The following is a 12,455-nucleotide window of genomic DNA, read 5'->3' as shown; positions in this document are numbered from 1 at the left end:
TCCCCATGACCCTGCCCCCCTTAAGAGTTTGTTCGGAAAAGACTAAAGATTTGGTCTTAATGCATAATCTATCTGTAACTGGAAAGTAACTGCCAGGATCCTTTTTGTGGGATCACCTGACAGTATGTGGGTCTGCTACAGAAGCCTCTGGGCAGCGTCATCAATGTGAGTGACTACATTAAAGGTATCTAGACTAGGAGGTGGTCTTGTGGCCCATTCTCCACTGGTAGGGCCTTAGCTTAAATTTTAAACAGAAGCTGAACACGTAATGTCCTTTCAAGCCCGCTGGCTCCTAAAGCCATATTGGAAAAGTACTGACCTAAGATGCCTTATGCTATCCAGTGCTTGTTATTTATCAATATTTATCTTAAGCAGAAACCAAATCTTAATCCCCTCAAATTTCACATTTCCAAATCAGAAGCAGAAAAAAACCCTGAATTTTAAAATAGCCTGCCGAAGTTCCTGTTGTGGCGCAGCGGAAATGAATCTGACTAGGAACCATGAGGTTGCGGGTTCAATCCCTGGCCTCGCTCAGTGGGTTAAGGATCTGGCATTGCTGTGAGTTGTGGTGTAGAGTCGCAGACATGGCTTGGATCTGGCGTTGCTGTGGTTCTGGCGTCGGCCGGCAGCAACAGCTCCAATTAGACCCTAGCCTGGGAACCTCCATGTGCTGCAGGTGTGGCCCTCAAAAGACAAAAGACACACACACAAAGAAATAAATAAATTAATTAATTAATTAATAAAAAATAAAATAAAATAGCCTGCCCAATCGAGTCCTTGGTATCAAATTAGCTAGGCTCTTACCGAATCAAGAAAAGAGAGAATGCCTTGTCCTAGCAACATTAAAACTTGCTATTTTTTAATTAAAAAATAAAAACGACCTGCAACTAAGCTAAATCAGCTTATGTTAGTTAGGTAGCTGGACTCAAGAGCCCCGGCACTCAAATCCTGGCTTCGCCGCTTACTGGTCTGTGTGACCTTGGATGATGTCAGGTTAATACAAATGGGCCAAAAAAAAAGAGGAGAGATTTCATACTTGTTGTAGTCTTGCCGCTGCCAGAGTATCTTTCTTCCTAAATGGTGGCACGTTCTCAGTCACAAGCTTCTTTTTCACTGCTCTTGCTTTTGGCAGGGCTAGTGCCTCTTTGAAGCTTGTGTTTGGGTCTAGAATGGATGGGGCTTCTTCCGGAAGGATTTCCGCATCTAATACATCAAGCTCCTTCTCCAACCTCGGGGTCACCGGAAGCTCTACATCATCGGGGTGATGCTTATCTACAAGGAGATTTCAGAAGGACACACAGGCAAACCTTTCAAATCAAGTGAGAATGATTATCTAGAGACAGATAAGCTCTCGATACCCTGTTAAAAATTGAGGTGTTTTGCTGCCAAAGTTGCTCCCGATCCTAGGACTCCTGCTGCAGTTCTACAAGCAGAAACCTACTTGCCATGGCTGACTCCCTGGATCTCACCTCCCGCATCAACTTGTTCAGCCAGTCCCTCGGATCCTAATTCTAAAATATTGCTGCTCCCCCCTTCATTCTGCACTAGCCCGAGGTTGGGTGTGCAATATCCTCTGACCATGGTGACAGCATCTTCTAACAGATCCCTTCTTTATCTTTAATCCCACCTTCTCCTGGCTACCATCATTATTTCCTATACAATTCAAATGTCACTTCTCAAAACCTTCAGTGTGATAGAGAATAAAGTCTAAATTCCACACAAGACATTCAGTCTGCAATGGGAAAGAAAATAAAACCATCTCTCTTTAAAGATGAGACGTTCTCTACAAAGAAAAAAATTCAAGAGAATCTACGGATAAGAAATTACAACTGAGAAGGGGGTTCAGCAAGGTTTTTTGGATAAAAGAAGAACAGACAAAAATTAATATCATTCCCATATATCAAAAAAACTAATTAGAGAAAATGTAAAAGAAAAATATCCCATTAACATTGGTCATAAGGCACTTAGGAAGAAATCTAATGAAAGATGTACAAGACTTTTCCAAAAAAATTCAAAGGTATTTTTAAAGGACATGAAAGAAAATCTGAATTGACCATTTTCATGAATGAAAAAAATGCTGTTAAGATATCAATTCTCTCCAAAGTGATCTATAATTTCAAATGCATATTCAACTAAAATCCCAATTTTTTTTGTGTGTGGATCTAAACAGGCTGATTCTAAAACTCTTAGGAAGGGTAAACTCCCAAGACAGCCCAAATAATTCCGAAGAACAGCAACAAAGTGAGGAGTAGGGCGGGGGTGGGAGTCATTCTCCCAGAGATAAAGTGTTCATGATAAAGCTGAAATAATTAAGGCAGTGTGGGAGTGAGGCAGGAACAGGCAGAAACCAATGAGGCAGTCTGGCTGTGACAAAGGCAGCATGACAAATCAGTGAGCATGAACTGGATTGTTCAATAAATAGTGCTGAAATCATTAGTATCCATAGGTAACAAAAAAAAACAGGATCCTTGCTTCACACTGAACACTTAAATTCTAAACGGAATGAAGACCTAAATGTGAAAGGAAAACTGTAAAGCTTTTAGCAGAAAACAGAGGAGAATATGATTATGATATCAGGACAGAAAAGGCTTTCTTCAAGTTGAATGTAATTATGAACATATTTAATTACACTAAACTACAACTTTCTTTTGACAAAAAAACACCATCAAGTCACAGACAAGATCTTTGTAATACATATAATTAACATAGGCTTAATTTCTGGACTATATAAAGAACGCCTACGAATCTGTAGGAGATGAAAAGGTATCACTAGTAGTCAGAAAAATCTAAATTAAAACTATGAGGTACCATTTCACACCCATGAGATTAGGGGGAAATTTTTAATGTGACAATACTAAGTATAAACAAGGATGGAGAAAAACAATCTGAGCTACTGGTGCAGGAGTAAACAGGCCCAGCTCCTTGAAGATTTGCCCACAGTTCCATCCAAGAGTTTCACTCCGAGCCTAGAGGAACCTACACGTGCACCCGGGAAGACACGAGCACAGACATTCCAAAAGTGGAAACAACCCAAATGTCCATCTCTAAGATCTGAGAACAAACTATGGTACATTCATACAAGGGAAACCTATACAGCAGTTAAATTCATAAATTAGAATTAATGTATCAATATGAACAAGTCTTACAAACCCAAAGGAGGGGGAAGCGAACAGCAGATTAATCCATCTATAAGATCTCATGAATGTGAAATGCAGAGCATATGAAATAATATCTTACATTGTTTAAGGATAGATACATAAGCAGCATAAGCATAAAAACAGGGCAGGTCTATATCTTAATAACAACAGTAACCTCTGCTGGGGGAGGGGAGTAGAATGGGGAGAGAAGTAAAAAAGTGACTTCAGCTTGTAGCTGTCATGTTTCTAAAAAAAATTCTGAAGCAAACAAAGCAAAAATACTAAAATTTGTATAATCTGGGTAATGGATATGCAGACACATAACTACTTTCATTCTTTTTCTACACGTTTTACATAGTTCATTATAGGGAGTTCTCATCGTGGCTCAGTGGTTAACGAATCCGACTAGGAACCATGAGGTTGCAGTTTGATCCCTGGCCTCGCTCAGTGGATTGGAGAGCTGGTGTTGCCATGACCTGCGGTATAGGTTGCAGATGCAGCTCAGATCCCGTGTTGCTGTGGCTGTGGTGTAGGCCAGCAGATACAGCTCCAATTGGACCTCTAGCCTGGGAACCTCCATATGCTGCGAGTATGGCCCTAGAAATGGCAAAAAAAAAAAAAAAAAAAGACAAAAAAAAATAGTTCATTATAAAAGGAAAACTACATTTATTTAGACTACTTTAACAGCAACAGGCCAGGGGCTGGATTCCCCTTGCATCATGTTTTTAATCTGATACTTTCCAAAGCCATGGTAGTTACACAGCAAGGAAGGAAAGAATAAATAAATTGGAAGAAAAGAATGTTTAGACTAAATCCTCAGTCTATAATCTATTTATTAACCCCCAAGTTTACATACGGCAAGGCAACTGACCTCTAGATCCTGATGCCTTTTTGGTTATGATTTGCATAAATCAACATGCAAATGCAGCAGAAGTTCCAGGGGCAGCTGAGTTCGAGGGCCCTACTGCTAGTGGGGAGGAACCATCATCCTTACATCTGACAAGTTACACTTAATGCAATCAACCATGGCAAGACCATTTCAGAAGCTGCTAAAGAAATGCGCCAGCAAACCATTACATAAATCACAAGATCAAATCAGACTCACGCATGTGTCCCAACTGATAAGGGCAAAGAGGGGTGAAACCCAAATGGCTCCCTATGACTTTTCGGGGTTGGGGTGAGGAAGAGGAGACCTGAGGAAGTCAGAATGGAGGACTTAAGTACAGCGAGCTCTAAAACAGAAACTGCAACCTTCTGAAATCCAGATCATAAAGACAAGAATACAAATAAAATAAATAAAAATAGGAGGGCTACCACATCCTTCCCCATGAGCAACCGCATTAAACTTGCCAAGTGGCTGTAACTATAATCACACCTCAGTTTCAATGATGATAATCACACTGACTGTACCATCACCTCTTACATCTGTACCCATTTCCAGTTTCCAACCTTCTCCCCTTTCATACAACAGCCCATTTTCAGTTTCTAACGTAATTCACATTCACATTTGGGACTCAGCATGACACACACAGCAGGAGGGGCAAAGATGACTGCAATTTTTCGGATGAGGAAATGACAGGTGAGTGTTTTACTCAAGGTCACAAGGAGAACAAGCAGCAGAGTCACACCTTCTGACTCTCAGTCCAGGGCTGAGGCCATTCATTCTGCCCTGTCAGGAATCACGGGGCTGTTCAGATAAACACATTTGTCCAGATAACTGAAGCTTGCTCACTTCAGCTAATTCCTAAGAATTATCTAATTTTTTACTTACAACAATTAAGTCAGTCACGCAGGATTAGGAGCACAGACGTACCTGAGAGACACTGCAGGTCGGTTCCAGGCTACCACAATAAAGCAAACGTCACAATAAAGGGAGGGACACAAATTTTTTTGGTTTCCCAGTGCACATAAAAGTTATGTTTACACTACACAATACGTAATCTATTAAGTGAGCAACAGCATTACGTCTTAAAAAACCACATACAGGAGTTCCGCTTGTGACTCAGTGGGTCAAGGACCCAACATTGTCTCTGGGAGGATGTGGGTTTGACCCCTGGCCTCGGTCAGTGTGTTAAGGATCTGGTGTTGCTGCAAGCTGCAGCTTAGGTTGCAGATATGGTTTGGTCCCAGGGTTGCTGTGGTTGTGGTGTAGGGCCCACGTGCAGCTCTGATTCAATCCCTGGCCTGGAAACTTCCATATGCCACAGGTATGGCAACAGAAAGAAAAAAAAAATGCACATACCTTAATTAAAAAATACTTTATCGCTAAAAAATGCTAACACACGGGTTACCACAAACCTTCAATCTGGAAAAACCGCAGTGTCTGTGAAGCACAATAAAGATAATCTGCCTGTGACACCCCCATTCACAGATGAAAAAGTACAGGTTCAGAGAGACTACGTCATCAAGCCAGGATCACAAACTTGGCAGAGGTGGGACCACAGCCAGGTCTTCCGGGTCCCTGCCTTCCCAGGTGGTCCGTTTTCCTGCTTTCCCGCGCCGGTGCCCACAATGAGTTTCAGATTAGCACACTTCCCAGCTTCTCTCTCTGAAGCTGCTTCCGCATCTTTGGCTACTCAGTTATGGGCACCCCTCATCTTTTAGCTCATTTAGGAAACACATCTCTGTGTGCAGGCCTGGAAAGTTCTCCACTTTTTCTCCAGAGTAACACGACTGAGTCCCCAACACCCAGAACTCAAGTGGCTGTGATTTCCTGCTCAGAAGCCTTTTCTTGGTTTATCACACTTCCTCCCAGAGTCTCTCACTGACGTGCCCAACCATGCCAGCCCCCGGGCTACCGCAGAGGATGTGACGGCAGAGAGACGTCATACCTGTCCTGAGGAAAAGGCTGGCAAAGGGCAGCCTTTCGCTTGGAAAGAAGGGGCTCTAGGAGTTCCCGTCGTAGCGCAGTGGTTAACGAATCCAACTAGGAACCATGAGATTGCGGGTTCGGTCCCTGCCCTTGCTCAGTGGGTTAACGATCCGGCGTTGCCGTGAGCTGTGGTGTAGGTTGCAGACATGGCTCGGATCCTGAGTTGCTGTGACTTTGGCGTAGGCTGGTGGCTACAGCTCCGATTCGACCCCTAGCCTGGGAACATCCATATGCTATGGGAGCGGCCCAAAGAAATAGCAAAAAGACAAAAAAAAAAAAAAAAAAAAAGAAGGGGCTCTATTAGCTCTCCCTGCCTACCCATGAAGGGGTGAGAATGCCACACCACAGCGAGTAAATCTCTAACAGTAACTGGGGAAGCCAGGTTTCGTGACATTCATGATAAGGGCAGTGCATTAAGTTACAGAGCTTCCACAGGATTAGCGGCAGGTTGAGAAATAAATCAATGACAACCAGACTGATCTACAACTTCCAGATCAGTAGAGGAAATAAAATGATACAAGAACAACTTGGTAAGTTACAACAGAGAAAAAAGCGGCAAATGGAAAACATAAAGTAAGGTAGAATGAAGTTCAAATGCGTTATTAATCTCAATAGGTTACATATGAAACTCTACAGCAGAGTTAAAAACACCAACAATCAACTATTTACAAGAGACATTCTTAAAATAAAACAGCAAAGAAAGACTGCACATAAAGGGGTGGAACACGTTATTCTAGATAAATGCCAAACAAATTAGGTAGATGAAGCAATATTAGTATCAAACAAAACAGAATCCAAAGTAAATGACATTAAAAAGAGTTATTTAATAATAATAATACATAAAATCCACCAAAAAAGATTTACCAGTCAGGAACTTTTACGCATCTAACAGCACAACTTCAAATTGTACAGGACAAAAATGAAAAGAAACACAGTGAGAAATTTTAGATGTCTCAAGTATCACAAGAAACTTTAACATACCTTTATATCAGTCATCTATAGATCAAGTAAATAAAACCAGAAAACTATAGAAGAAAAAGAAAACAAAAGGAATAAAGATTGGAAAGGAGGAAACAAACCAATGATTATATTCACAGATGACATGACTATATCCATTACAAAACACAAATAATCTACAGATAAATTATTAGAAATAAATTAGCGTGGCAAGGTTGCTAGATACAAGACCAATACATATACCCAAATATACACTAGAAATTAAAGTTTTAAAAAGGCATCATTTATAAGAGTACTGAAAATAGCAATACCAAAGAATAAATCTAATTAAAGATGAACAAAACCACACACACACAAATTACTGAGTGTATTTAAAGACAACCTAAATGAATGAAGGGATATACCCTGCTTGTAGATTGGGAAATTCAATACTATCAAGATACCAATTCCTCACCAAAATTCCAAAAGGTTGTTTGTTGTTGTTCGCAGTGGGGGAATTGGGGAAAAATCAATAAATTCTGATCCTAAAATTTCTATGGAAATACCAAGGGTCAAGATTAGCTGAGATAGTCTGGAAGAAGGACAGACGGCAAAAGCTGTTTTACTAGATCTCAAGCTTTGGAATAATTACATATGACAGCGTACACTAGCATAAGAACCACCAATTAGTTCAGTGGAGAACAGAGGACCCAGAAACTGACTCACACACATGTGGACACTTAATTCATGACAAAAGTGGCACTGTACACCACTGTGGGAAAAAAAGAAAAATTTTAACAAAGAGTGGATCTCCATCTGGAAGAAAACGAAAGTTTTCTAGGAAATAACATAGGAAAATATCTTAACTTTGGCAAAGGGAAACGTTTCTCAATTAGGGTACAAAAACAAAACAAAACAATACAAAAACACCTATAAAGGAAGAGACTACCTCACTGGGTTACAGTGAAATTAAGAATTCTATCCATCGAAAGAGACCACGGCAACATTTAAAAGTCACATCTTATGTCGAAAAGGATACTTACAGGTGACTGAGAAAGGGTCCATAAACAGAGTGATCCTACAAAGAACTACATATCAATTTTAAAAAAGAAAAGAAAAGCGAGAGAGAGAGAGAAAGGAAAAAAGGAACATAAACCAAGAAAGTGAAGGGGTGGGAGGGAGGAGCAGACCGGAGACCAGAAGTGACACTTCACAAAAGACAACCTGTAAACAGTCAATAAATACATGAAAAAGTGCTTGCCACTAATCACCCAGAAGATGTTAACTAAATCCACAATGACAGCCTTACACATCAACCAGGTGGCTAAAATTTTTAAACTTAATAACAAGTGTTGGCAAGGATGTGTAGCAACTGTCCTCATATATGATTTATTGGAATATAAAAGGATAAAACTACTTTGAAAAAAGTCCTTTTTTTTTTTTTTTTTTTAGCTTTTTAGGGCTGCATCTGCAGCATATGGAAGTTCCCAGGCTAGGGGTCAAATCAGAGCTGTGGCCACAGCCACAGCGACATGGGATCCAAGCCCTGTCGGTGACCTGCAACACAGCTCACAGCAATGCCAGATCCTTAACCCACAGAGCGAGGTCAGGGATCAAACCCACATCCTCAAGGATACTAATCGGATTTGTTACCACTGAGCCGTGATGGGAACTTGCCCAAAAAAACCTTTATTACAATTGAACAAATATGCACTCTGATGACCTAACAATTATACTCCTGGTCATAAATCCAACAGAAACACACACACAAGAGACACTTACAAAAACAAACACAGAATAGATAAATGAATGGCCATATATTCAAACAACTGAATACAGCAATGAACACAAACAAATCCCAGCTACACAAACAGAACAGATGAATCTCACAAAATGTTAAGTGGAAGAAGTCAGTCACAAGAAAATACCTATTGTGTGATTCTGTCTTTATAAAGTACCAAATCAGGCAAAATCAAAGGAGAATATTTAAAAATCAGAATGATAGTTAACAGAGGGAATGAGAGGGGACAGAGTTGGAAGAGGAGAGCAGAGAGGGATTTCTAAGTGCTTGCAATGTTCCATTTCTTGACTTGGCTGATGGTCAGACACAAATGTTTGCTGATAACTGAGCTGTAAATCTGTATTTTGCACTCTTTTGGTCTATACATTCCACTTCAATCAAAAAAAGGAAAACTGGAGTTCCCATCATGGCGCAGTGGTTAACGAATCCGACTAGGAACCATGAGGTTGCTGGTTTGATCCCTGGCCTTGCTCAGTGGGTTAACGATCCGGCGTTGCCGTGAGCTGTGGTGTAGGTTGCAGACGCGGCTCGGATCCCGCGTTGCTGTGGCTCTGGCGTAGGCTGGCAGCTACAGCTCTGATTAGACCCCTAGCCTGGGAAACTCCATATTCTGTGACAGTGGCCCAAGAAATGGCAAAAAGACAAAAAAAAAAAAAAAAAAAAAAAAGGAAAACTACTTTACTAGATTTGTCCACACTCAAATATAAGTGGTACATTAAAAATTCAATATTAAAATCTTAAAGCTATTTCAAAACGCTGTCAATGTATATGTCAGTTTAAGAGGAAAAAAAGGAGGAAAAGAAAATCTCTTAGCAAAACAGAAACAGAAGAAAATTTCTTTAACTTCACATGCAGATTTGCCAAAAATCCATAGTCAGCATCATCTATAAAAAAGTATTCCCTTTAAATTGGGAAAGGGGGTGTGTGTACAGAGGGAGTTGTCTACAATTACAGCTATTATTCAATATTATCCTGAATTAAAATCCATTCAGTAAAGCAGAAAGAGATAAAAAGAAAGGTATAAAAATTGCAAAGAGAGGCAAAACAACTTATTTATAGGTGAGCTTGTTTATCTGGAAAAATACATAAAAATGAATATAATCTCTTATTTTGTTAAATGTGAAATATCAGGTATAAGATATATTATTTTATGTTGTCAATAGGAAATTTTTAAATATTATAATTTTAAGATATCGTCAATTTAAGAATGCATCCTAATTTCAGAAACAGTCAAATGCATACCTCAGAACCAATGAAATATAGTCCCATAACAAAGATTTCAGCAAGGTGTCAGATATAAGAGCAATGTACAAATCCAACAGCTCCCATATAAGTAGCAATAACCAATTTCAAAATGTAATTTAAAAAAGAGATCCCATTCACAACAGCAATAAAAATGATAAAATACAAAAACCGGAAAAAAACATGGCAAGAATTTTGGAATTCCTATGTTGGGAATTCCTTTAAGTAGAAAATTATAAAATTCAACTAAAAGGATAGTAAAGGGGTATGAATAAATTGATTATTTCATATTGTAAAGATGTCATTTCTCCCCTAATTAATTTCTGAACTCAATGTAATACCAATGAATCTTCCAGCAGCATCTTTTATGGAACTTGACAAGCTCATTCTAAATTCCTCTGAAGATAAGCAATTATCATCAGCAAAATTTTGAAAAGGAGAACAAAGAGGGAAGAATTGCCTCATAAAATATTAAAATATGTTGGAAAGAATGATGATTTTGCCTACAAAATTACAATCTTCCGTGCCAGAAAAGATACCATAAACAAAATTCAAAATTAAGTGTCTAAAAGAAAATATTTGCAACATATGTAAACCAGAAAAGAATTAAGATCCAAAATATATAAAGAACTTCTAAACATCCATCAGCAAAAGATAGAACCCAGTAGGGAGATGGCAAAGGATACGAACAGATAAATCACAGCCGAGGGAGTAAATACAGCTAAGGAACACACGAAAGAATAATCTTCCCACCAGGAATCAGGGAAATGCAATATAAAACGGTTAAGATACAATTTTCCAACAAGAGACCGAAATTTTTTTTTATTTCATTATATAAAGTACTTGGCAAGGACATGGGGAAATATATACTGATGGTCACTGCTGGTCAATGATAATTTTCAAGGGCAAGTGGACAGTATCTGTTTAAGTGTGCACACCACAGAAATTTGCGATTCCACTTATTGGAGTAATAAGTATTTATTACCTATATAAAAAATACATAGATATCAATCAAATGTGTGTGTATATATGCGTATAAAGATATACATATATACACACAAACACATATATATATATATATATACATATTATTAAAAGGTAAACAAAAAAAACTTTTTAAAAAAAAGTTGGGTTCTAACTTGCAACTCTGCAAGAATTTACTTTGGTTAGCCCACTATGATGCAGGAAAAAGGAATTTTACTTTATCCACCCTCCTCTGTGGAAAAATACTCCTGCCTCCATCCTAAGGAAGCACTTTGGTTGCTGTTCACTGATCCTAGTTCAAGTGCACCTAGGATGTGGACTAGGTTTTAAATCTGAACCTTTTCCCCAGTGTAGCAACTGTTACAGTCCACACAATTTCAAAGAATAAAGTATCCTGCAAAAAACGCTTTAGGACACATACCAGTAAGAAGCTTCTTTGCTACTGGAGGTCGTCTTGTTTCCTGTAGAAATACCTCCTTCGCTACAAGGGGCCTCCTCTCACTCTTTGGGGATGTGCTTCGCCATCTGTCTAAGGCCCTCTGGGTACCAACGGGAAACCTGCTCCGAATTTCACTGAAACATTGCTTCGCCTTTTTCGGTGACAGTTTCTTTTCCAGGAGGGATTCCAAAGCCTGTCATGAAAGAGTCAATCATTCTCTTAGTTTATTCCATAGAAGTCGGAGTTTCAATCACTAAACTGAAAATGGGGACCCCAGAGAAATGTGTTATTAAATGGCTCATCTCTCATTGTTAATGAAATGTCACTTAATTTTATAACTTGGTTATTTAGGACAGCCAATTCATAAAAGGAATGCTGCTGTTCTTTTACATGTTTAGCTCACCAAAACCAACAGCAAAAAAAAGAATATGACTACTTTTAAAAGCATTCAAATTCTAAAATTAAGACTCACCATTTTAAAAACCAACTACAGTCTTCAGAATATAATCCTATATGCTATATAAGCATTTTAAATCTCAATGAAAACCCCATAAATGCAGTCTTTTAAGTGGGCACACAGACTATATTTAATATACATTTTCATAAACTAAAGGAAAAGGGCTGTCCAGTGGCTTTGGTCACTCACCCACCACAAGGGGGGAGATGTGCATTCCTCTTTCTAGGAGAGGCATGACCTCTAACAGGTACCACTCGCTCATCACCAGGATGCAAGGCCCAGTCTCCCTCTGGTCAGTGTATGCTAAGGACAACTGAACATAGCCAGGGACATTTACCTTAAATGGCAACAAGGCAATAGGAAAACAATAAGCTGTCAGACAGTGTAGTATACATCGACCAGAAAGAATACATTTCTTGCACTACTGGATATTTTGAAATGTAAAGGAGATAAACATTATGCTTAAAAAAATATATCATGTTAAGGTACTCTTGCTCAAAATCTGGGAAAGGGATTCTATCTCCAGAGATCCTTTCTAGGATTATCAAGATATGTCCTGTAAATGAAATCATCTGGCCAACAAGTGT

The 12,455-nt window shown here is 39.1% G+C and overlaps 1 protein-coding gene across 10 annotated transcripts in view; it reads right to left on the bottom strand.

Moving 5' to 3' along the window:
- Nucleotides 1-12,455, bottom strand: part of KIAA0753 (KIAA0753 ortholog) — a 55,640-nt gene that overhangs the window by 26,879 nt on the left and 16,306 nt on the right. For all 10 annotated transcript variants that reach the window (XR_014821517.1, XR_014821516.1, XR_014821515.1 and 7 more), the window contains 2 exons: nt 11,394-11,604; nt 1,037-1,272 (listed from right to left, as the gene is read on the bottom strand). Coding sequence is in view for 7 of the 10 variants with exons in the window: in XM_084985479.1 (XP_084841605.1) it covers nt 1,037-1,272; nt 11,394-11,604 (447 nt within the window). In the remaining 3 variants the exon portion in view is untranslated. The remainder of the gene's footprint in view (nt 1-1,036; nt 1,273-11,393; nt 11,605-12,455) is intronic.

This window comes from Sus scrofa, chromosome 12 (genome assembly GCF_054392235.1).
Source record: "Sus scrofa isolate SSC_HxYL_T2T_F1_AM1 chromosome 12, Sscrofa_HxYL_maternal_Yorkshire_Landrace_v2.0, whole genome shotgun sequence".
Lineage (NCBI taxonomy): Eukaryota > Metazoa > Chordata > Mammalia > Artiodactyla > Suidae > Sus > Sus scrofa.
The sequence above is the reverse complement of the archived record's forward strand: the minus strand, read 5'-3'. Positions and strand labels throughout refer to the sequence as shown.